This window comes from Bos mutus, chromosome 26, assembly GCF_027580195.1.
Source record: "Bos mutus isolate GX-2022 chromosome 26, NWIPB_WYAK_1.1, whole genome shotgun sequence".
NCBI lineage: Eukaryota > Metazoa > Chordata > Mammalia > Artiodactyla > Bovidae > Bos > Bos mutus.
In genome coordinates, this window is record NC_091642.1 from 12,127,205 (window position 1) to 12,154,457 (window position 27,253).

The window sequence follows — 27,253 nt, forward strand, 5'->3', positions numbered from 1 at the left end:
ATTCCAGTCAAAATTCAAACAGGGTCTTTGTACAGACTTGGCAAGTTAATTCTAAAGTTTTTCTGGAAAAGTGAATAATATGGGGAAATTTGTGAAAAACAATAAAGAACTTGTCCCACTGAAGAGCAAAACATAGGTTAAATCTAGTGATTAAAACTATGGTATGTGTGCAGAAAAATGAACAACTCAACAGAACAAGACAGATGGCCAAGACAGACCTATGAACACTGAGGAATCTAAACTACAATGATATTATTCTCAGAGAATATGGACTATACTATACACAGACTGTACTGCAGATACTGTATATTACTATACTGTAATATACTATAGTAGCATACTATAAATGATATTGGGATAACTGTCTATTTACATGGGGGGACTTAAGTTAGCCCCTTCGTTATATATAAAAGAAATTCTAGATGCATTAATGATCTAAATATTTTTTCTTCAAGTTATAAAAAAGCAAGAAGAATGTTGGCATGATTTTTCCCTAATTGTAGGATGTCACAGGACTTTCCAAGCATAATAAAAACCAGAGAGCATAAAGAAAAAGATGGACAGATGCGACAACATGAACATTTAAAACCTTTGTGTACCAAATGACAGTATAAGCAAACATTAAGAAAAACAGACGACTACCTAGGGGAATTATACCTGCAACACAAAACCATTAAAATACAGAGTGCTATAAATTCAGTAAGAAAATACAGGTAAAGGATTCAGAAGATATTCAGAAGAGAAAATAGACAAATAGCCAATATACATGAGATTTGCAACTTTGTTAAAAATGATACATAAATTTTAAAACAGAAAATCAGTTTTAATCTATAGACAGGCAAAAACCGAATACTAAATATGAACAGCATGGTGAATATGTGGAGAAATGGATACCGGCTCTCGCTGCTAAGAGTATAAACTGGAATGATCTTTTTGGAAGCAACTGAGTGGTGGGTATCAACCTAAAGTTAATCTAATGTGTGATCCCTTAGACTGCAAGGAGATCAAACCAGTCAATCGTAAAGGAAATCAGTCCTGAACATTCATTGGAAGGACTGATGCTGAAGCTCCAATACTCTGGCTGCCTGATACAAAGAACTGACTCATAGGAAAATACCCTGATGCTGGGAAAGACTGAAGACAGGAGGAGAAGGGGACGACAGAGGATGAGATGGTTTGATGGCATTACCAACTTGATGTACATGAGTTTGAGCAAGCTCCGGGAGTTGGTGATGGACAGGGACGCCTGGCATACTGCAGTCTATGGGGTCGCAAAGAGTCAGACACAACTGAGCGACTGAACTGAATGTTTGATCCAGCCATATCACTTCTAGAAATTTATTCTATACAGCACACACATATTTTAAAACGTGTAAAAGGTGTTCTCTGGGGAATTTTAGAATAGCAAGCAGAAACTATATCCTAAAGGTCCACCAGTGGAGAAGTGGTTGAATAACAGCTATCAGCTACTATGTGAAAATAGTTGCAGAACAGTGTATATGGTATAGCTTATAGCCTTCTTTTGACTTAAATTTTGAATGCATATATATGCATATGTCAAGATGTTTCTTTGCTGCAAATAACAAATCCCTGACTCAAATCTCAGGACAGAGTCTGTTTTGAACCTCAGAAGTCTGGAGGTTGCATGGTTCTGGAACTGCTTTATTCAGTAGTTACCAATACCAGCTCTTTTGTTCTACCATCTTTCACATATTGATCAATCCTCAAGCTAATGAACTAGCCTGGTTAAAGTTGCAGCAGTTACCAGTCAAATCCAGACACAACCACTACAGAAGGACTGTGGGTTCCTGCATCTCTTTTTATTAGAGCAGGAAATCTTGCCTGGAGCCTCCCAACAGACTTCTCTTCACATCAGACCTCATTGGTCAAAGTGCCAAAAACATACATTGGCCCACACCTATACCAACCACAGGCAAGAGCAACAGTTCTGACACCATGACTGAGTCAGACCAACCACAGGACTACCTCCCAGGACAATTACCCAAGAGATGAGGCTGGATAAAAGCATATCTTTGGGGTACCGTTAGAAAGGAACAGGTGACTGCTAATACCTATGCCCGTAAATTTGATGTGTACAAACAGGTCGTGAAAGTCAGCAGGAAGCAGGAAGGGTGGTCAAGAGGTTATTTCTTCTACTTTCTTTACATACCTCAGTATTACTTCAATTTTTATAACAATTAGCTGTTACCACTGTAAGTAGGTGATACTACTTATTGGCTCTGTTGAGCTTAGTCGTGTCTGACTCTTAGCCCCATGGACTGTAGTCTGCCAAGCTCCCCTGTCCATGGAATTTTCCAGGCAAGAATACTGGAGTGTGTTGCCATTTCCTCCTCCAGGGGATTTTTTTGGAACTTGACTCAGAGATCAAACCCACATCTCTTGTGTCTCCTGCATTGGCAGGGGGTTCTTTACCACTAGAGCCTGCTGCTGCTGCTGCTGCTGCTGCTAAGTCGCTTCAGTCGTGTCCGACTCTGTGCGACCCCATAGATGGCAGCCCACCAGGCTCCTCCATCCCTAGGATTCTCCAGGCAAGAACACTGGAGTGGGTTGCCATTTCCTTCTCCAATGCAGGAAAGTGAAAAGTGAAAGTGAAGTCGCTCAGTCGTGTCCTACTCTTAGCGACCCCATGGACTGCAGCCTACCAGGCTCCTCTGTCCATGGGATTCTCCAGGCAAGAGTACTGGAGTGGGGTGCCACTGCCTTCTCTGAGAGCCACCTGGGAAGCCCACAATACTACTTCTAACTACACATACTGCAAATACATGAAATTTTTTTCAGATTGTAAAAAATTCAAATGTGGATAAAGGTCACATCCTTCCTTACCTTTCCCTAAAGGTAACTCCTGCTACAAGTTTGAAGTATACCCTTTCAGGCCACCTAAGCACGTCCCTAAAAAAATGTGTATGCCATATGTAGGTGAGAACACACGTATATATGGAAGAGAACTGCATATGTATAAACGGCAGTTTTGTTTTGTGGGATTTTTTAAGTGGTAACATGCCATATGCTGTTATATAGTCTTCCTCTCACTCTACTATATTAAGATATTTTCACATTAGTACACACAGATGCATCTCAGCATTTTTAACTATTTGTATTCAACACTTTAGACATGCTGTGCTTTATCCATTGAACGCCTAATGAACAATCAGGGTTTTTTTAATGCTGCAATAAAGAAGGTTTATACATGCCTCCTTGATTGAACACGTTTCTCTCAAGGAGATTTAAGTTTTTTGTTTAATTTGTATTAGAGTTATCACTGCTCCACATCCTTGACAAAACTTGTATTTTCCATCTTTTTTATTTTAGTCATCCTAGTGTGTGAGCAGTGGTTTTAATTTGCATTTCCCCAATGATTAAGAAAGTGGAGTACCTTGTCCAGTTTATTGTACTTGGACTATCCTTGTACAGGAAGAATCTGCTCAAGTCTTTTGTCCAGTTTTCTTTGGGTTGTACACCTTTTATGAATTTGAAGGCATTCTTAATGTACTCTAGATATAAGCCCTTTGTCATATATATGTCTTCTGCAACTTTCTGAATTGCCTTTCCATTCTCTTAATGGTGCTTTTTAATAATCAAGAATTTCTTTATTTTAGTAAAGTCAAATTACCAATTTTTCATTATGGTTGGTACTTTTAAAGTCTTATTTCATTTTAATAAATAATATACCACTTGTAGTGCTTTAATATTGAAAATATATGATAATAAAGTTTTAATAAAAATCAAAAATTTAGTAAAGTCTACTTTTTTATTACTGTTAGTTCTTTTAAAACCTTGTTTAAAAGATTTAAGGTCAAAAGACAGTCTAACAATATTTTCCTTTAAAAGGCTTATTGTTTAACCTTTATTATTTAGATCCATATCTATCTGGAACTGATTTCTGTATATGGCATGAAGGGCCAAAAACCAAATTACTATACTAACAGTACAAGAGTATTTTATTTTGATTGATAATACCATTCAAAAATGGCCACAGCAATTTATGCTCCTCCCAGCGAAGTGTTGTTGCTGTTCAGTTGCTAAATCATATTCAACTCTGCAACCCCATGGACTGCAGCATGCCAGGCTTCCCCGTCCTTCTCTAGCTCTCAGAGTTTGCTCAAATTCACGTCCACTGAGATGGTGACGTCATCCAACCATCTCATCCTCTCTTGCCCCCTTCTCCTCTTGCCCTTGATCTTTCCCAGCATCAGGGACTTTTGCAATGAGTCAGCTCTTCACATCAGTTGGCCAAAGTACTGGAGCTTCAGCATCCAGTAGTCCTTCTAATGAATATTCAGGACTGATTTCCTTTAGGATTGATTGGTTTGATCTCCACACAGCAATGTGTGGCAGTTCTCATTTCCCCAGTTACCTGCCTTTATTTCTTCTTTTCACACTTTATATAATTTTTTCCAATGTGAGGATTTCCTTTTTATTTCCCTGCTGGGACTATCTTTGGGACTGCAAAACATTTATATATTAATTTTGCAAGAACTGAAGTCTATTCAATATTGAGTCTTTCCATCCAGGAACATGGTATTGTCTCTCTGTTTATTCAGGTTTTCTTCTATGTTCTCCAGTAGACTTTCCTTCCCAACAAACCCCTCCCCTCATATATATGCTATCTTTTTTGTATGTTCAATAGATTTTACGCTATTTCTTCCTATTTGTGCTATGGTTATAAAAATGCATCCCATGGCGTTATACCTTCAGACTGGTCACTGCTAATAGATAAGAAGAGTCACTGATTATTTTATATTAATCTATATGAAATCTGGTCATCTTATTGAAATTGTATTTCACCCAACAGTTCTCAAATGATTTTGGTTTATATGTTCACATATCTACATATTGACTGTATGAATACATAAGAAAGGTGTGCAAAGAAAAAAAGATACTGAAGGTTATTTCTAATTGTTACCTCAAAGAGGTGGACCTGAAAGATGCCTTTCATATCTTACTCTAGACATATCTCAGATTGTGATAACTGATAGTAGACTAATCTCATCTAAAACAGTTTAAAGTAGCTGACTTAATAATTGTTAAAGAATACTCTTAGCTTATGTGTTTCTTAACGTCATGACAAATGCCATTTTACTTAATTATGAGCCGTATGTCGTTATCTTCAAATTTAAACAGATGCACAACCATTTCTAAAAATATGAAGGAACACATTACTACAGATGAAATCCCACCTGTTTTTTGTAAATTTTCAGTTGTTCTTCGAAATGGGCACAGAAATAGGGAACCGTGTCCTTTTCACCTATGAAAAAGTGATACAAAATCTATTTTTCCTTCCCATGTTTAAGACAGAGTTTAGTGTCTATTTCATCTTTACACTTACTTTAAACACTGACAGCCCAAATGTAACCAAGATTGTCTAAAACTAGTATTTTTAAATGAAGTGCTAAGCTAAAGATTTGATTTCTCTTTTTCCCCCAATTAGACTAAACTGAAACATACTGAAGATGTCAACTATGAAACTGTGGCATTTAATCTATATATTCAACCAACTTGTCAGAAAAGGTTTCATGTGGTTTATAATAAATTAATAAAAACCCCTTAAAGCAAGGATATTAAAAATTAAAGTTTACTGAAGTCTCACAAATATGAATTAAGTTTTGAGTGAACAATATTCTGTAAACAATTTTAAAATCAGCCCCTTTGAGTAATCTAATTATATTAATATGATTTAGCTATTCCGGTTAAAATACTTGAAGAAATTAAATCCTTAATATTTCAAACAACAAACCTTTCACAGCAAACATCTGAAAAGAGATTTTACTTATTCCATGAAGACACTGTCTCGTTAAGGTATTTCCTGCTTCTACACATACTGGCTATATTTACACTTTTCCAAAATTAAGCACTGTAGTAAAGTATTCTTCAAAGAAACAACAAATTAAAATCTGTGAAATAAGCTATGTGATGCTCTACTTTGCAATTTTTTATTGTTAATTACTTAAATTGTCAGCAACCACTATTATTAATGCTTTTAAGATTATTGTATCACTATTAAATCTCAGTGTACCAGCTACCATCTTAAATGAACTATCTGGCAAAATAAATCCAAACCTATGAAGTATCTAGGATTTTAAAAACATCTCCTCTGAAATCATCATTTGCAAACCAAATAACTGACAGGCTTACTTCTGTCCAGCCGAGGTCTTGGATTATATCTATACCCAACCTGGCTCCAGAAGACAGGCACAGAGCCTCGTGTCTGAATAAATGACAGAGTGTGATTATGCACATGAATTAACTGCTCAGTCTCCACATAATTTGCAACATTTCCATTTTTATCCACTCCTCTTCGCTTATAACGCATTCCTAAAAAAAAATTAAAACAGCAAAAATTTTAAAAATTAGTCTGGTTTGGGGGAGAATGGATACATGTACATGCATGACCAAGCCCCTTCACTGTTCACCTGAAACTATCACAATACTGTTAATTGGCTACAGCCCGATACCAAATCAAAAGTTTTTTAAAAAATTTAATGGAGTATTACTCAGCCATTAAAAAGAATACATTTGAATCAGTTCTAATGAGGTGGATGAAACTGGAGCCTATTATACAGAGTGAAGTAAGCCAGAAGGAAAAACATCAATACAGTATACTAACGCATATATATGGAATTTAGAAAGATGGTAACAATAACCCGGTGTACGAGACAGCAAAAGAGACACTGATGTATAGAACAGTCTTATGGACTCTGTGGGAGAGGGAGAGGGTGGGAAGATTTGGGAGAATGACATTGAAACATGTAAAATATCATGTAAGAAATGAGTTGCCAGTCCAGGTTCGATGCACGATACTGGATGCTTGGGGCTAGTGCACTGGGACGACCCAGAGGGATGGTATGGGGAGGGAGGAGGGAGGAGGGTTCAGGATGGGGAACACATGTATACCTGTGGTGGATTCATTTTGATATTTGGCAAAACTAATACAATTATGTAAAGTTTAAAAATAAAATAAAATTAAAAAAAAAAAACATTTGTCTTTCAGGATAGCCTTGGGGATCTAACATGCAACTGCTTGGCAGCACAGTATCAACTTACCCCAAAATTATGCCTGTATTCGCTAGTGTTTTTTAAAAGTTGAAGCTGAGATAATGCCTGTAAACTAAAAGAGGAGGGTTTTCCCAAAGGTGCTAGCGCTAAGGATTTATTACAGTGATACAAGCTGTCAGTGAGAACAACGGTATTTAGAAGCACATCCCAAGTGACTTACTGCTCTTTTCCACAATATACCTCCTTTTCTTTCCCCTTTTGTTAACACTCTCCCATTCACTTCTCTCCAAAAAATTGGTCCCCAATTACACCACACTACTGAGAGTCACTGAGCACTTTGAAACTGTTTTTCCAAATCCATTATTGCCATTAGCATTTCAATTCATCTGCAATGTTCCATTCTCGCTTGGATCTGATTTGCACACTATTACAGCCCTCCACTTACCTGCTCTGTGTCTACTTCGGCGTGAAATGAGAGCCACTAGAAATCGTGGGTAAATGTCATCTACACAGGTGGACTCCTGAGGTGGGGTCTCTGGGCTGCTTTTCTCATCGTCAGATGACTCATTATAATTAACCACAAGCTCTTCAATCTGCACAAAACCTTGGATGATGGGGATGATCCAAAAGTCCACATCTCGTGTCTGAAAATAATATGAACACCATGTTATTTCTATTCTGTACAGCACTGCTATACTTCCTTAAATCCAAGCAGTGGACATCACACACTTGCTAGTTTATTAGAAGCAGAAACTTTCCATTCTTTAATCATATTTTCTGCTTACTGGAGAACACTGAGGAATGAAGGGAGGGAGGGGGCAGAGCCTTTCATTTCCTTTATGGTGGTCATTCAAGAAGAGCTGCCTGAGAGGGACCAGAACATAGGAGCTGGATGGCTAGGTACAAATTCAGGCTCCACCACTTACTGCCTCACTCAGGAGAATGACTTAACCTCTCCAGGCCTCCAGACATTCTGCTTTGTGAAATAAGACAACAACCTCATAAGGTTACTGTGAAGATTAAATGAGTAAAATCTAAAATGCCTGCCTGCTTAAAGTAAGGATTTAACAAATGTAGCTAATTCCTGTTGGTATAAAAGAAGATATAGCTTAAAGGTTGCTTTTCAACTCACAATTGTATTAAGCCTTTAGTAAAACCAACTTTGATCACTTAGTTATGAAACACAAAGGTCTATTCTACTTTCTAGTTTAGACAAAGTCTTGCTTTGTGCCCAGCTAAAATCGCAGTCAATGAACCAAAAAAAAATCATTTCCATAAATATTTAAAAAGTCATCCAATGTAATTAGGTAAGTATTAATTAAAGGCAAAGATCTCCTCTTAGTCTTTAAGACTAAAAATACTCAGAAAATTTCTCAACTGACTGTATCCGGGGACAGTAAAGGATGAAAAGTGCTCCAGAGAAGTTGTTCTTTGTCCCTCTTTCTCCCCTGTCTCCATATCTGTATCTACCCTTGATACAGATTTCAGCATCAACTTCAAATCCACCCCCTTTTTTTTTTTTACAACCGTATCTTCCAAGTCCCCTCACAGTTCTGTTTTATGGAGCCTGTAGACAGGATCTCAGGAAGGTGATTAGAGTTGAAAACAGTGAGGCGAAGAATCTATCCACATTCATTATTTTCATTACCATTCTCATTATTTATAATTTTGTTCCAGCAATAAATGCAAATGAGGAAACAGGAACATTTAATAACTGGGATTCCCTAGTGGCTCAGACGGTAAAAGAGTCTGCCTGCAATGCAGGAGATCTAGGTTTGATCCCTGGGCTGTGAAGATCCTCTGGAGAAGAAAATGGCAACCCACTCCAGTATTTTTGCCTGGAAAATCCCACAGATGGAGGAGCCTGGCAGGCTACAGTCCATGGGGTCACAAAGTGTCAGACATAACTGAGCGATTTCACTTCACTATCTCATTAAAGGAAAACTGGGCTTCAACATTTCCAGTGGGTAAAAACAAAATATCTTTTAGAGGAACTCTATGGATTTAGTTCCATATCTTTAAATTACGAATGTCCTATGGGAACCTGCTAAAAAGATAAGTCTGTGGCCATATAGCTGAACTGTGAATCGCCTTAAAACAGTACCTTGGTTTTCCCTAGCTAAATGATTCCCATTCTACAGGGTAAAACATTATGTGAGTTTTTAAATTTCTTTTAGTACAACTTAAAAATATTTGCTTAACAATTATAACTACCTTAGAATATTTCAGAAACAACTACTCACACCAATCTCAGTAAGGTCTTGTATCATGTATTTATTCCAAAAAAATCGGTCATCAACCTGGAAAAGGTAGAAAACAAATAGGTCAGAAACACGTTGCTTCGGTTTTCCCACAGAGGCCACACAGGTCCATAAATTGCTCTGGGAGCAAACCCTGCTCTGAGCTGTGAGGTGTACCTTTTGCCAGAGGGGACGGGGGTCCTCCCCAGCGCTTTGCCTTTGCACTGAATTGGTCAGGTCGTAGGTCAAGCTATAGTAAAAGGATTCCGAGTCCATGAACATCTTCAGCAACTCCTCGAGTAATCTTCTCTCCAGCTTCTCCTTTTCTTTACTTTCCTTAACCTATAAGAAATGTATCCACTATTACTGCAGGAATTAAATGCAAGACATTATGTGGATACCACACAACTCCCTAGGAGAAAAGTGAAAAATAATCCCAAGGACATGCAGGGACAGTGCTTTAAGATGATGAGTAGTCTGAAAATAAGTCTCCCAGCAGGAAAGTCACCCCTCCATTTAAAACTAATCGAAGATGAATTCTAAGCCCATATCAGTCAAACTCTTACTTTCTTTTTATTAGGAGCAGACACATTGGATTTAATATGCGTAAAGGTCTTCAGTAGAAACTTTGAGTCATCAGGAGATGGTATAATCTTCTCTGGTTTGTTAATTCCAAAATGATGCTTCTTACAGAGCTACATAATTAGGAAGAGAAAGAGAATTCATTATTACTAATATCTGCTTGCTAAATGTTCTAGCATGAGTGCACAAGTGTAGCTACTGCTCAAGCATTGTGGTTAAAACCTCAAGAGCAAGTAAAATGACCAAGCAGTCCACTGATATTAGAAAACACAGCTGTGGTTTCAAGGATTAGAAAGCTACAGCAGAGCACAGGCGAAAAATACAGGGCAGGACATACTTGGGGGTTATAGTAAGCTCTTATCTAATATAACTGAAGAATAAAATGCTCTGGTTGGGGTTCATCAAAGCTTTACAAACTGGCATTTAAGATTTCCCACGTGGCTCAGTGGCAAAGAATCTGCCTGCCAATGGCAGGAGGCTCCGGGGTAGAGAAGATCCCCTAGAGGAAGGCATGGCAACCCACTTGAGTATACTTGCCATGGATAAATCCTATGGACAGGGGAGGCTGGTGGGCTACAGTCCATGGGGTTGCAGAGTTGAACACGACTGAAGAGAATTGAGTATGTACAGGCACACAAGATTAAAATTATTGCAATATACACATTTTCTATGCTCTAGGAACATTTCTTTACAGCAATACGTGCTAAATATTAATGCTAGTTAGTGGAGTGTTTTGGGTGAGAAGATGCCAAGAGTCTGCTCTATTAGGAATCTTAAAATCTGGACATTTCAACTACTCTTTCCCCTTCTATCCTCACATACATACTGATAAAATCAGCATAAAAACACACTCGTTGGGTCCAGAGATTAAATTTGAAGAACCAAAAAGTTGGAGCTGCAGGAAATGAGCAGCCCACAAAGGTGAGGAAGAGGATGGAAAGGTTTAGACAAGAGAAAGGCACAAAGGTTCTAGAGACAACTATCTGGTTAGAGTCGAGCATTTTACATATAATTTCATGTGACTCAACACACAAACCAAACATTCTAAAGGGGACACATGGATTCTATTAACCATATGCAGACTAATGCCATTTTTTCAATACACTGGTTGTATTGCTGTGCTAAGTGCCAGAACCCTGTTAGGAGGTAACATTTACTATATGCTTATTATTAGTAGTGTCTTACTTACAAAATAACTATTACTAGATAATAGGATGAGAAAAACAAGGAGAGCAAAAACTAGTCCAAGTTGGGTTTTTTCCTTTAATTATTAACTATTTGTTTTTGGCTGTGCTGCATCTTCACTGCTGTATTGGCGGGGGCGGGGGGGGGGGTGCTTTCTCGAGTTGCAGCGAGCTGGGCCTGCTCTCTAGTTGCGGTGCACAGGTTTCTCATCGTGGTCACTTCTCTTGTTGCAGAGCACAGGCTCATCCCAGACCAGGGACTGAACCTGTGTCCCCTGCACTGCAAAGCGAATTCTTAACCACTGGACCACCAGAGAAGTCCTAGTTCAAGTTCTGATAGTAAGTTATTTTTTTAAAAAAAGGAAGGAGGCTGTTCCTGTTTTATCAGATTGGAAATGGAGACTGATAATTGAACCAAGAATTTACATGTAATGCAATCTTATGGGGTTTATGTCTTTTTAAAGCTCTGGCTATCAAACACTCAATTTACATGGGTTTCACAACATGACTACAACTTTACATTCCTCCTGGCCTACCAGGGGAAGACAAGGGAACCCAAGGGGAAGTAAAAAAGATCTACAGTCATCCTGCTGAAACTCAAACTAACTTAAATTTTCTTCCAAGGCTTTCCTTGGTGGCTCAGAGGTAAAGAATCCACCTGCAGCGCAGGCGCCACACCAGATTCTGGTTTGATCCCTGGGTCAGGAAGATCCCGAGGAGGAGGGAATGGCAACCCACTCCAGTATTCTTGCCTGGAGAATCCCATGGACAGAGGAGCCTGGTGGGCTATAGTCTGTGGGGTCCCAAAGAGTCAAACACAACTGAAGCAACTTAGCACACACACAAGCAAAACTAACCAGATCATGACATGATGGGGAAGGAGAGAGAAAAAGCATATGGATGTTGCTCCAGCAGTTCTCCCTGTTCCCTTCTTTCTGCCTGATCACTCAACCAGCACAGAAACATAGATATTTCTCTCCTCTAACACCTTCGTGTGCCAGCTAGGATCCTATGTCTTTACAACCCTCACTGCCTCCAATTCCTCTCCTCCTGTTCTCTCCCCAGCCCACTGCAACTTGGCTTTGGCCCTCACCACTCCACCTTAACCTATCTTCAGTGTGACCCATGTGGTCTCCTTGGCTAAATGCAATGTGGATTCCTGGTCCTCATCTTAACTGATCAGTAGCATCTGACACAGTTCCTCTGTCCCTCGTCCTCTCTGATACACTGTCTCACCTGACTTCCACTGGCACTCTTTACCTCTCTTACTGGTTCCTTCCCAACCATTTCACTTCCTAACATCTTGGCACCTCCAGGTTCAGTCCTATCTGCATTCACTTTCTCAGCAATTTCATCCAGTCTCCTGGCTTCAAATACCATCGACATACCAATCCTTCTCTCTCAATAGTATATTTCTAGCTCTGCTCTCCTCCCAAATTCTAGAACCACAAACGCCAACATTTCCACTCGGATTTCCATCAGGCACCTTACACTCAACACATCCAAAACCAGACCCTCATCTTCCCTCCCTGCCTTCATCTCCTGTGGCTCTCTTCCCTTTGCTTACTCCGCTCCACCCACATCAGCTACCTGCTGTTCCCCACACGTCAGGGCTACTTCCACCTCGGGGCCTTTGTTCTAGCTGTTCGTCCTCTTCCCAAATGTTGTTCAGTTGCTCAGTCTTGTCTGACTCCTTGCGACCCCGTGGACTGGCAGCAATCCAGGTTTCCTGTCCTTCACCATCTCCCAGAGTTTGCTCAAACTCATGTCCATTGAGTCAGTGATGCCCTCCAGATATCTCCCGAGATATCTCACCATAATCTCCGCCCCTGGCACTCCACCAACCACTCTTACTGCACTCAATTTTTATTTCCCATAGCAATGATTACTTTTCAACATAAGACATAACATAATCATCTTAATGTTTACTGCCTGCCCCATGTTCCCCAGACACCTTTGCTTTATTGACTCATCTCCAAGGACCTTAGCAGTACCTGGTACAGGAGGTCACACAAAAAAACCTTTGTTAAATGAATGAATGGGCTCTGATGTTACAAATGTGAAGTGGTAACCTCCAGATTCACACACAGGTCATAAGAGTAGTCTTGGGAAACCATCACTCCCCTTCTCCCATGAATACACCTCACGCCCCTCGACGTTGGTTAGTGCAGAGCTCCTGAGACAGCCAAGAAGCTCTGTTAGTCCCCTGCTGCTGCTGCACTTTCTTTTTTAAAAAAGTCTGAAAACATGCCTCAAACCTAGGTATAAGTTATTACAATTTTAATGTTCCAACAGAATGTTATGCATCTGTCAGATACAGTTATTCCTTAAGAGCATTCAAGCCAGCAAGATTTTCCCCCAGGAATACATCAAAGATGATTATTCTAAATATCGAGCTATTCTAAAGTAATCTTGTAGCAGCACACCTAGCCTACACCCACACTCCCCTCATTTGCAGAAGGACGGGAGTTGTTTTTCTCTGCAAGGCTGGCTTCCCACTGTCTCCCCTTAAGGACTGGGGCCTTGTCCCATCATCCATTCCCCTTTACTCTATTGCAAACTCCCTCCACTGGCCCCTTTCCTATCACCTTTTAACACTACTGAAGTTTGCTGAATCTTTTTTTTTTTAATCATTCCTCAACCCTGAAATCTCTATGCCATAGTCCTTGGAACTGTGAGGATGCTAGTCTAATTGGGGTAGATCAAGGAGTGATGGCCCAGTGAAATTCCTGAGGCAGAGTGAAACAAGGACCCCTCGCCCCCCAACACTGAAAAGGACAAATCAAAGAATGTGGCAGTAATGATCACTTCCTGCTGTCTCTTCCTCTGGTCCCCATGAAACCCATCTCTCTGGGCTCTTACCAGACCTCTGACTGTTCCTTCTCTGTCTAGCATCTCTACCTCTAAACATGATGGTGGTTCCTGACATTCCATCCTTAGCTCTCTGCCCATCCTTCATGCTCTGCTGAGAAAATTTCATCCTCTATCCTCTGGAGAAGGGAATGGCAACCCACTCCAGTATTCTTGCATGGAGAATCCCATGGACAGAGAAGCCTGGTGAGCTATAGTCCGTAGGGTCGCAAAGAGTCGGACATGACTGAGCGACTAACACACACATCTTCATTTTAACTACTACTATATTTAACTCCTTATTGCCAAATTCAGACTTAAATTGAAGAAAGCAGGGAAAACCACTAGACCATTCAGGTATGACCTAAATCAAATCCCTTATGATTATACAGTGGAAGTGAGAAATAGAGTTAAGGGACTAGATCTGATAGATAAGAGTGCCTGATGAACTATGGACTGAGGTTCATGACACTGTACAGGAGACAGGGATCAAGACCATCCCCATGGAAAAGAAATGCAAAAAAGCAAAATGGCTGTCTGGGGAGGCCTTACAAATAGCTGTGAAAAGAAGAGAAGTGAAAAGCAAAGGAGAAAAGGAAAGATATAAGCATCTGAATACAGAGTTCCAAAGAATAGCAAGGAGAGATAAGAAAGCCTTCCTCAGCGATCAATGAAAAGAAATAGAGGAAAACAACAGAATGGGAAAGACTAGAGATCTCTTCAAGAAAATTAGAGATACCCAGGGAACATTTCATCCAAAGATGGGCTCGATAAAGGACAGAAATGATATGGACCTAACAGAAGCAGAAGATATTAAGAAGAGGTGGTAAGAATACAAAGAAGAACTGTACAAAAAAGAGCTTCACGACCCAGATAATCACGATGGTGTGATCACTCACCTAGAGCCAGACACCCTGGAATGTGAAGTCAAGTGGGCCTTAGAAAGCATCACTACGAACAAAGCTAGTGGAGGTGATGGAATTCCAGTTGAGTTATTTCAAATCCTGAAAGATGATGCTGTGAAAGTGCTGCACTCAGTATGCCAGCAAATTTGGAAAACTCAGCAGTGGCCACAGGACTGGAAAAGGTCAGTTTTCATTCCAATCCCAAAGAAAGGCAATGCCAAAGAATGCTCAAACTACTGCACAACTGCACTTATCTCACATGCTAGTAAAGTCATGCTCAAAATTCTCCAAGCCAGGCTTCAGCAATACGTGAACTGTGAACTTCCAGATGTTCAAGCTGGTTTTAGAAAAGGCAGAGGAACCAGAGATCAAATTGCCAACATCCGCTGGATCATCAAAAAGCAAGAGAGTTCCAGAAAAACATCTATTTCTGCTTTATTGACTATGCCAAAGCCTTTGACTGCGTGGATCACAATAAACTGTAGAAAATTCTGAAAGAGATGGGAATACCAGACCACCTGACCTGCCTCTTGAGAAACCTATATGCAGGTCAGGAAGCAACAGTTAGAACTGGACATGGAACAACAGACTGGTTCCAAATAGGAAAAGGAGTACATCAGGGCTGTATATTGTCACCCTACTTATTTAACTTATATGCAGAGTACATCATGAGAAACGCTGGGCTGGAAGAAGCACAAGCTGGAATCAAGATTGCCGGGAGAAATATCAATAATCTCAGATATGCAGATGACACCATCCTTATGGCAGAAGGTGAAGAGGAACTAAAAAGCCTCTTGATAAAGGTGAAAGAGGAGAGTGAAAAAGTTGGCTTAAAGCTCAACATTCAGAAAATGAAGATCATGGCATCTGGTCCCATCACTTCACGGCAAATAGATGGGGAAGCAGTGGAAACAGTGTCAGACTTTATTTTTTGGGGCTCCAAAATCACTGCAGATGGTGACTGCAGCCACGAAATTAAAAGACGCTCACTCCTTGGAAGGAAAGTTATGACCAACCTAGATAGCATATTGAAAAGCAGAGACATTACTTTGCCAATAAAGGTCTGTCTAGTCAAGTCTACGGTTTTTCCAGTGGTCATGTATGGATGTGAGAGTTGGACTGTCAAGAAAGCTGAGCGATGAAGAATTGATGCTTTTGAACTGTGGTGTTAGAGAAGACTCTTGAGAGTCCCTTGGACTGCAAGGAGATCCAACCAGTCCATTCTAAAGGAAATCAGTCCTGGGTGTTCACTGGAAGGACTGATACTAAAGCTGAAACTCCAGTACTTTGGCCACCTCATGAGAAGAGTTGACTCATTGGAAAAGACTCTGATGCTGGGAGGGATTGGGGGCAGGAGGAGAAGGGGACGACAGAGGATGAGATGGCTGGATGGCATCACCGACTCGATGGACATGAGTTTGGGTGAACTCCGGGAGTTGGTGATGGACAAGGAGGCCTGGCATGTTGCAATTCATGGGGTCACAAAGAGTCGGATACAACTGAGTGACTGAACTGAACTGATGTTTAACTCCACATTTCTAACTCTACTCTTTTGCTCTGAGCTCATGACCCCAAAATACATTTCCCCACTATTGACACTAGTCTCTCAAGTTCAGCATCTCCAAAACTGACCAACATCTATTTCACAAATCTTGTTCCTTCTCTGGTATGCCCTATCTCAGGCAATACCACCAACTGTACCACTTAAGCAAGAAACCTTCGAGTCATCTTCCGTTACTCTCCCTGATAAAGTTTCTTCTATCAACCCCAACTATTTCATGTTGATTGCTATTGTGTTAATTCAGATCCGTATCTTTTGCCTAAACCATTGCTTCTCGAGGGAGGTGCTACTGGCTTAACAGACTTCTTTTATGCACAATCATCCCACTTAGAGCACAAAACCTAACAGCCTCCTTTCATGAACTGGGGAGTCCACTCCAGCACCACTTGAAGCACTCCAGGCTTCAAGTACTGAAAAGGGTTCCAGGCTTCCATTTAGTTCCCTTTATTGTGTAGAGATCACCTGGAGAAGGGAATGGTTACCCACTTCAGTATTCTTGCCTAGAGAATCCTATGGACAGAGGAGCCTGGTGGGCTACAGTCCATAGGGTCGCAAAGAGTCACAAGACTGAGTGACTAACACTTTCACTTTTTTTCACTGTGTAGACCAAATCTCCACCCACCACTGCCTACTTATGGACCCAGAACCTAGGAGGCCTATGGCCTCTATTTAAGCTGCTATTCCATTTTTGGTCCATGAAGATAAGATGCAGTTTCCCTCTAGGCCTGGCAATGTCTTCCTTGTTTTTCTTTTCTCTTTTTTTAATCTACTCTCCTCCTGGGCTTGGAACAGAGCTGACAGAGGCTCAATATCCCTTAACTTCCTTATCAACAACTTCAAAAAATGCTAAAACTTGAAAGGGTATTTTTAAAGTTTGCTACAAGCTCATCTAATGATAAAATAACCCCAAAAGAGAGGCTATTTATAGTCATCATTTACCTTCCTCAGAATGAACATTTATCTGATTCTTTAAGAAATATGAATGTGTAGTTTTGTAGGGTAACATCCCAGACTAACTGCCCATATAATAAAATACATGGAATAACCTTTTGGAAAGCCCTCAAAATCTGAATTCTAAACTAAATTTAGCCTCAAAGGTTTCAGATAAGGATTGTGATATGCACAGCAGAGCATAAAGTCACCACACCATCTCTCTTAAAGTTGATTTTTCTTTTTTTTTTTTGAAAAGTTAAAAATGTAGTTTACTGTACTACACTTGATCTTAGCCAAAAGGCCGAGAAGCGATAAGGTGATTTTTCTAAAGAGAAATTTAAAATTACTTTAAACATAAAAATTTTCAATTAATATTTTAGAATCACCCATATATATAGATAGTGGTAAAGAATCTGCCTGCCTGCCAATGCAGGAGATGCAAGAGACCCAGGTTCAATCCCTAGTTCAGGAAGATCCCCTGAAGAAGGAAATGCCAACCCACTCCAGTATTCTTGCCTGGGAAAAAATCCCATGGACAGAGGAGCCTGGTGGGCTACAGTCTATGGGGTTGCAAAGAGTCGGACATGACTGAGCACTTGTGACAGTCAGCATATATATATAGTTAACTTTAGAAAAGAAAGCATGACCACTATCTCATTTTATAAATTCATTTATTTTTAATTGAAGGATAATTGCTTTATAACATCGTGTTGTTTCTGCCATATATCAATATGACTCAGCCACAGGTATACATATGTCCCCTCCCTCTTGAACTTCCCTCCCACCTCCCACCCTACCCTAACCCTCTAGGTTGCCCCAGAACCCTGGTTTGAGTTCCCTGAATCACACAGCAAATTCCCATCTATCTATTTTGTGTATGGTAACGTATGTGTTTCTTTGCTACTCTCTCCTTTCATCCCACCCTCTCCTCCCCCGACCCCCACACCATGTCCACACATCTGTGCTCTGGCTGGCTCTCCGTTGCTGCACTGCAAACAGGTTCACTATCTTTTTTTAAAGGTTAAGTTCAGTCCTACCAAGAAATAAGAATATAGAAAATAACTTCTTGGAATTCCTTCCAGTCCTAAAATGCTTTGTTTAGACAGAACTCTTGGGATTACAACACACAGCGTGTACAGTAAGATCACCTTCCCTTTTCCAGAGGCCCAGCCAGTTCTGCATAATATGTGCTTAGGCCCTTATCACAACATCGATACACACAATCTCAAAAAGAAAACCACAACCACAGCACCACAGTGCTCCCCTAGTATTTCTACTGCTCTAACCACTTAGAGTTCACAACCAAGATTAAGGGCTGATGTTGCTGCTGCTGCTGTATAGGGAAAGGAAAATAAATGATTTTACTTTATAAGTTGATATCTATTTATGTCCATCAGGAGCTAAAATTTTAAACAGATGTCTAATGGGAAACCAAATATGGAAAATGATACAGTTATCTATTAGAGCAACGAGATACAGCAAATAAGATATGCAGACATGGAACATAAGCCTATAAAACTTTAAAGGATGTTTTTCCAAAAGAAAGAATATCTATGTTCTCATCTATTTGAACTCCAAAGATTCTTCATATCCTTGTATAGATCTTTTCTTTTTTAAATGGCACACTGCTTTGAAAAACAGTCTGGCAGATCCTCAAAAGGTTAAACCCAGAGTTACTATATAATACAGCAATTCCATTCCTAGGTATAGAATTTCTTTTTCTCACTAGAGAAATGAAAACAATGTCCACCCAAAACTTATACGTAAATGTACAAGTTTTGTTATGTACAGAAACTTGTATATAAATATACAGCAATATTATTCACAAACAGCTCCAAAGTGAAAACAACCCCAACGTCCATCAACTGATGAAAGGATAAATAAAATGTGGTATATCCATACAAAGGGAGAAGAAGAAATTAAGTACTGACCCATGCTACAACAAGCATGAACCTTGAAAACACGGTGCTAAATAAAAGAAACTGGGCACAAAAGGCTACATATTTTATGCCATGTAGAAGAACTGTTCAGAACAGGCAAATTTATATAGATACAGAAAGTAGATTAGTGGTTGCCTAGGATTTGCCTGGGGTTTGGAGGAAAATGAGTGACTGCTAATGAGTGCAGGGTTATTTTTATAGTCATGAAAATGTTCTAAAATTAACTGCAGTGATGGTTACAAATCTGTGAATATACTAAACACCACTGAATTATGTGCTTTAAATGGATGAACTGTATAGTATGAAAATTATTTTAAGAATTGGCAAACATAATAAGCCATACAAGTAAAGTAAAAAGTCTACTGGGGTAGAAAACTTGAAATACTAGTAATTCCCAACTCTGTTACAAAATGCTTCTGCTCCAATGACAGAAGACAGATGAGGTCCTTGAAAATCTGAGAACAGTGACCACAATAAAGAGCCCAGGGGTCCTGAGGGGAAAGGTAGAAAGCAGTGGGTATTCAAACACAGACACAGATGTCCAAATTATAAAGACATACTAAGAAGCCCTAGACTTCCCTGATAGCTCAGTTGGTAAAGAATCCACCTGTAATGCAGGATTGGTAAAGAATCTGCCTGCAATGAAGGAGATCCCAGTTTGATTCCTGGGTTGGGAAGCCACTGGAGAAGGGATAGGCTACCCATTCCAGTATTCTTGGTCTTCCCCTGTGGCTCAGCTGGTAAAGAATCTGCCTGCAATGCAGGAGACTTGGGTTTGATCCCTGGATTGGGAAGATCCCCTGGAGAAGGGAAAGGCTACACACCCCAGTATTCTGGCCTGGAGAACTCCATGGACTGTGTAGTCCATGGGGTTCCAAAGGGTTGAGTATGACTGAACAACTTTCACTTTCAAGAAGACCTAAGAGTCAGCTTCATTTAAGAAAGTCTTCTGTGCATAAGATACATATGGTCATGAAAAATAACAGGAATTTTTTAACTAATAGAAGTAGGAAAAATATACAAAGATGCAAAATATAAAAACTACCCTGAAAATTTGAAATATTGCTCCTCCAAAGAGCTGGAGACAAATGGAAAGCAGGGAACATATGTATCCCTATGACAGAAACCAATACAATATTGTAAAGCTATTATCCTTCAATTAAAACTAAATTGTTTTTAAAAACCAGAATATTGACATTGATCATTTCTATGTGGGAGAATATTTTTCCTCCTCCTCAGTTACAATTACTATATAATCAAAAATAAAAAGCCCCACAAAAATTTATCATGCTTCTAAATGCTCTTTTTAACTGGCATTATATGGAAACTAGAATAAGAATACCAAAAATTTAAATTAACATGTCAGAAAATAAGCAGTTTGTGATTTTCAACAGAGCTGTTCTTTGCCCTTCTATTGTTCACTGTCATAAAGCTGCATTAACAGAAAACAGGATTAAAGGAAGGGGAAAAAAGGCTTAAATGCAAATTCCTGAAATTATATTCTCTTGAGAGAAACCAATGCCAAACTATCACTAAATTGGGATCTGGAAATACTTTATCTATAATCACGTTTATCCCTAATTAGCAAGGGTCATTATATATTTCCAGCTCTTAACATGGACTGTACCTTTAGTACCCTGGCAAATGCCATCGCTCAGACTGTCCAACAGTACAGTAAAAACACTCAGCTATGTGGGACTATCTCATTTTCATTTGCATGTGAAGATGATCTCATTCACTTGAGAGTGTCAAGAAAAAAAAGGAAAAGTCTTCAGAATGAAGACATTTTAAAAGCTCTCATCACGGTCACATTTTTTTTGTTGTTTTAAAATTCCACTAAATGTTATTACCTAAAGATTCCTCCCCCTCCACCACCCACCATCTATACAATAGTCAGCTGAAGCTCCAATGCTTTGGCCACCTGATGCGAAGACCCAATTCACTGGAAAAAACCCTGATTCTGGGAAAGACTGGAAGCAAAAGGAGAGGGGGGGTGGCAGAGGATGAGATGGTTAGATAGCATCACTGATTCAACAGACATGAGTTTGAACAAACTCTGGGAGATGGTGAAGGACAGCAAAGTCTGGTGAGCTGCAGTCCATGGGACTGCAAAGAGTCGGACATGACTTAGTGACTGAACAACAACAATCTCAAATGATACAGACTGATGGCCACGAAGAGCATCTTCCTGAAAAGTCCACTAGGCATCCTATGCAGGCCTCTGGGTGAGGATAGTTCATTTCCCCAGAATTGGGGGTGCCAGATGTGCAAACTGATGACTAACAGGTGACCAAGGTGCTGAGGAGCTGGTCTCTGCTCTAACTGTCCAGGCCCCCAGCTTACTGCTCAAACCAGCACGCTACCCAAGGAGTGCTCACACTCAAGGCCAAGACTGGTGACAGAAGCCAGGCTGATCTTTCAATTTGTCAGCAGTCATCCAAAAGACACAAGTTTACTGGCTTAATCAACGCATAAAATTTTTTTAGTCTGCTCTTTGCTAAAATAAAATGAAAACAAAAACTGCAAAACACTTGTTTTTAACAGGCCCAACTGCCACCAAAGTTACTTGTCTGAGGATCAGCAATAGTAAATAGTATTCTATCTCTAGTACCAATCAAAGGAAATAAGTACTTGAATCTTTTTTTTTTTATTCCTATAACAGAGTATCAGTGTCCTCCTAAATTCATTTTAATACTGGTCTGTTAGACTGTCAAACTTCCAGAAAGATCTGAAGCACAAAAATTACTATATTGTTACCGCATACCCTGTTTTATTGTGCTTTACAGATGCTTTTTAAGAGAAAAAAAAAAAGAGGTTTGTGGCAATCACAATGAACAGGTTTACTGGTACTGTTTTTCCAGCAGCATTTGGTCACTTCATGCGTCTCCCATTTTGGTAATTTCCCACAAGATTTCAAACTTTCTCATTATCATCATATTTGTTATGGTGATCTTTGATATTACTGTGAAAAGACTGACTCCCTGAAAACTCAGATGGTGGTGAGGGCTTCTCTGGTAGCTCAGATGGTAAAGAATCCGTGTACAATGTGGGAGACGTGGGTTCAATCCCTGGGTTGGGAAGATTCCTTGGAGGAGGGCATGGCAACCCACTCCAGTATTCTTGCCTGGAGAATCCCCATGGACAGAGGAGCCTGGCAGGCTGTAGTTCATGGGATCACAAACAGTCAGACATGACTGAGTGACTAAGCACACATTTAGTATCTTAGCAGTAGTATTTTTAAATTAAGGTATTTTTTTTTTTAGGCATAATGCTCTTGTACACTTAACAGACTATAGTGTAATATATACATATCTCACATATGCACTGAAAAACCAAAAAAGTCATGTTATTATAATTATTTGCTTTATTGCAATGGTCTGGAACCAAACTCATAGTATCTCCAAGATATGCCTGTATGTATTTTTTTAAATAATTTAACCCTGTGCCTCAATTTCCTTCCCCAACATTCAGCCTAGAAAACACATACTGAGTTGTGGGGCAGTGGACACTATGCTACCTGTTACCTGCGGTTCAGGTAACAGGGAGGCAAGCCCAGCAGAGGGATCCAAGAACAGACGGCCTAAGTCCAGGTCTGGATGCACCACGAGCCAGCTGTGTGGTTAATCCTTGCCAAGCCTTCTCTCTTCACCTGTGCAACATGGATTCTAACAATGCCTACTTCACAGGATGGCCCAACGGATGAAATGTGATTATCCATTTAACCCTCAGGGCCTGTCTGGTACACCACACAGTGATCAAATTAGGCCAGGGCTATGACAGTGTGATGACACCCCTAGATGCCACATCCCCACACTGATAGTAGGCATGATACAAGTGCTTTCAGGGGTTATTTCTGCCAGTGTGGAGACAAACACTGGCCCCGGGCAATCTCATTATCTTGGCCCTAACTTACTCAACTTGTGGGCCTGGTTTCCTTTTAGAAAATGAAAGTCTAATAGGTCAGGGTTTTTTTTTTTTCTTCTTTAAAAAAAAAAAACAAACAAAAACCCAACTTTAAGAAAAAAAATTACAAGAGAAATATAGCTTTAGAAAAATTTCAAGACATATAGATAAAAGAAGATACTATGCTAAGTCACTTCAGTTGTGTCTGACTCTGTGCGAACCCAGAGATGGCAGCCAACCAGGCTCCCCCGTCCCTGGGATTCTCCAGGCAAGAACACTGGAGTGGGCTGCCATTTCCTTCTCCAATGCATGAAAGTGAAAAGTGAAAGTGAAGTCACTCAGTCGTGTCTGACTCTTAGTGACCCCATGGACTGCAGCCTAACAGGCTCCTCCGTCCGTGGGATTTTCCAAGCAAGAGTACTGGAGTGGGGTGCCATTGCCTTCTCCAAAAGAAGGTACAGTAGAAGTTAAATCTAACCTCTTGACTCTCCTCACCCTAAATCAGTTTTCAAATTGTGCTATAGTGACTCAGACGGTCAAGAATCTGCCTGCAATGCGGGAGACCTGAGTTCGATCCCTGGGTCGGGAAGATCCCCTGGAAAAGGAAATGGCAACCCACTCCAGTATTCTTGACTGGAGAATCCCATGGACAGAGGAGTCCGGTGGGCTTCAGTCCATGGTGTTGCAAAGAGTCAGACACAACTGCGTGCCTAACACACACAGGAGTCCCCAGAAGCAGAGGTGGGTTTCCAGCAAAGGCAAAGTAGGAAGGGCCCCAAGGAGAAGCTCTTCCCCCATCACCACCTCAACCAGTGCAACTCTGCTTCTATGCATCTTAACTTACTGGCTTTCATAGATTTTAAAACAAAGGTTCCACACCAAAGTCTGAAAACACAGGACTCAATTACTCTAAAGATACCCAGCGCTAGAACTCTATGATTCTGGTCTATTAAATCAAATCCTCATGGTTGCCATTACACCCATATCAAGTTGCCATGAAATTTCCTGAAACTTCACCTTACCTCTAGCTCAAGATCCTGAGGTTCCATTTCAGAAAGTGATAGTACAGCAATTTTGGTTACTTTACAGACTTCATGGTCTCCTGGAAGTTTGCCCACCAAGGCTTTCTGCCGAATTAAAATAAGCCACCACGGAAGATCTGAAAGAGAAAAGGCATATTGAGTGTCTGGTTTCTATAAAGTACTGCTGTCCTAGCAAGCTGAAGCTGAGTAACACAGTATGCAAACAGTACAGTCCTTTGGTGAAAGTGAAAGTCCAAGTGGCTCAGTCGTGTCCATCTGTGATCCTCCAGATGCAGGAATTCTCCAGGCCACAATACTGGAGTGGGTAGCCTTTCCCTTCTCCAGGGCATCTTCCCAACCCAGGGATCAAACCCAGGTCTCCCGCATTGCAGGTGGATTCTTTACCAGCTGAACCACCAGGGAAGCCCAAGAACACTGGAGTGAGTAGCCTATCCCTTCTCCAGTGGATCTTCACAACCCAGGAGTCAAACCGGGATCTCCTGCATTGCAGGTGGATTCTTTACCAACTGAGCCACCAGGGAAGCCCACAGTCCTTTGGTAAAGAGCACAACAAAGACAGAAAAATGGCCCTAAAACCTATGAAAAGATGTTCAATGGAGATGTAAATTAAAATGTTTTAATACCATTCTCACCCATCAGCTTGGGGATAATAAAAAAGTATTGTTAGGACAGCACATTCTGACAAGGCTGTGGGAACCAGGCACCCTCATAGCGCTTGTGAGAACACAAAGAGATACAACTTTTTCAGATGTTAATTTTACTATAACTAACATTAAAACATACCCACTTACTGTTTTACCCAGCAATCCCACGCTTGTGAATTTACCCTGAAAATACATCTCAACTAAACAAAAATATATACACTCAAATCTATTCACTGCAGCAGTCTAACTGCAAACTACTGGAAACAACTTGAATGCCCAAATTCTTCAACAAAGAATGCCCCATTCTTCAACAAAGAATGGTTGAACAAACTATGGCACATCTATGGAACAGAGTACTATAAAGAATTAGCTCTTAAAAAGAATTCAAAGCATTCTAGAAACTGATAAGGGGATAAACTGGATATATTATTCATGTATTAATATCTTTATTATTAATATAATAAGATATAGTATTAAATCAAAGCACAATGGAGTAGCTAGAGTACACTACCCTTTCTGGGAAAAAAAAAAGAAAGAGAAAAACATATTTGCTCATTTGTATAGAAAAAGAGAGGAGAGATAAATTAGAAATTAACGAGGTTGGTTACCTAACAAGGGGTAGGTGGAAATGAGATGGAAGGAAGAGAAAACAGGAATGAGATAAAAGGGACTGGAACTGACAGCTCTCCAAGTACACCCTTTGACATACTTCTGACTCTGAACCACGATAATGTTTTACATCTCCTCAAAAATAAATGGTTCAAATTAATCAGAATATGAAATGAACCCAAGATGAAATGTAACCCAACTCTGTTACAAATGGAAAATGTAACCTATGTAGGAGACAAGGAAGAAAAAAATTAAGTAACTTTGGAAAACAGTATTTTGTAGAGATAAAGACAAAAAGAACTGTATACAATATTGTACTCTGGTAAGCAAATTATTGATGTTTTTGAACTGTGGTGTTGGAGAAGACTCTTGAGAATCCCTTGGACTGCAAGGAGATCCAACCAGTCCATTCTGAAGATCAGCCCTGGGATTTCTTTGGAAGGAATGATGCTAAAGCTGAAACTCCAGTACTTTGGCCAACTCATGAGAAGAGTTGACTCATTGGAAAAGACTCTGATGCTGGGAGGGATTGGGGGCAGGAGGAGAAGGGGACGACAGAGGATGAGATGGCTGGATGGCATCAATCCAGACTCGATGGACCTGAGTCTGAGTGAACTCCGGGAGTTGGTGATGGACAGGGAGGCCTGGCGTGCTGCGATTCATGGGGTCGCAAAGAGTCGGACACGACTGAGCGACTGAACTGAACTGAACTGAAGCAAGTTATTTGTCAGAAGAGTATGGGTTAGCAATTCCAGAACTACTTCATGTGCACACTAGGACTGAGCAAATAAGTAAACATATTGATGTAAGTGGGAGAGGGGTATAAAACAAAGAAATACTTAATAAATATAAGAAAGAAAGGAAAGAAAATGCTTAGAGGCCCAACAGTTATCTTTTCAATCTGAATTTCTACTTTTCACAAAAGGTTTTTATTTAAATAAGAAACAGTCTATGAAAGCCAGCATGTAAAAGCAATTTTTCATTCTGAGACTATACCCTTTAAAAATACTACCTAATTACTACCAAAAAAAAAAACACCCAAAACTATTGAAACAATGTTTCAGAAATTTATTATAGAAAAACAACATGGTGGATATATATTGTGCTTATGAAAAAATATTTTTTAAAAAGACACAGTATTTTAATTTCTTCCATTTTTCTCCCAAATACTAATCCACTTTCATTTTAGGCATAGTGCTTTGGAGATGTGCATTAAACATTTCATAAATACAAGAGTTTGGAAATGTTTCATAAGTCTTTATAAAGTAGAGTGGAAATTCACTCCAAAGTTTCAAGGCTTTTATAAGTCATTTCATTATTCACGATCATTAAACTTTAACCAAGGACCCACCATGTGCTGGGAAGTACGTCAGGCACGGATTAAGGTTACCAAGCATTTAACACACAGTAAACCCAACACATAATAAAGCACATAATGCACAGAACACTTGAATGTTACTGCAGTCAGCTGAGTAAAAGGAAGCCCTTACCACAAATCTCTTAACCTTACAAGAATAACTTTTATTTTACATGGAACAATTTAGAGTGTTGGCAGAGGATAAGACAAGCCAACATTAGGAAGCCCTCTTCCTAGTTTATGCCTTCTTGTCTTCTTATTAACATTATGAACTGCAATTTTAAAAAATTACAGCAATGACAAAAACACAATGTGCATAATCAAATGTGATAAATGTCTTTCTCATATGCCATCTCATGGCATAGTACCAAAAATACCAAATTTCAAACACAGAGGTTTTACCCCATACATAGACTCACTTGGGAAAACAAAAAGCACGCTTTTTACACGAAAATGCTGGTATTGTCAATACTGAAATTCAACTTACA

General features: G+C 39.9%; 1 protein-coding gene and 1 pseudogene across 3 annotated transcripts in view; both read right to left on the reverse strand.

Annotated features, from left to right (window-relative positions):
- INPP5F (inositol polyphosphate-5-phosphatase F) overlaps positions 1–27,253 on the reverse strand; it is a 93,894-nt gene that overhangs the window by 22,143 nt on the left and 44,498 nt on the right. For all 3 annotated transcript variants that reach the window (XM_070363762.1, XM_070363761.1, XM_070363763.1), the window contains exons 3-9: positions 24,135–24,271; positions 9,821–9,949; positions 9,432–9,596; positions 9,258–9,314; positions 7,460–7,658; positions 6,154–6,333; positions 5,199–5,266 (exon numbers count right to left, since the gene is read on the reverse strand). In XM_070363762.1, coding sequence (XP_070219863.1) covers positions 5,199–5,266; positions 6,154–6,333; positions 7,460–7,658; positions 9,258–9,314; positions 9,432–9,596; positions 9,821–9,949; positions 24,135–24,271 — 935 coding nt within the window. The remainder of the gene's footprint in view (positions 1–5,198; positions 5,267–6,153; positions 6,334–7,459; positions 7,659–9,257; positions 9,315–9,431; positions 9,597–9,820; positions 9,950–24,134; positions 24,272–27,253) is intronic.
- Positions 17,443–17,582, reverse strand: LOC138985866 (U2 spliceosomal RNA; annotated as a pseudogene).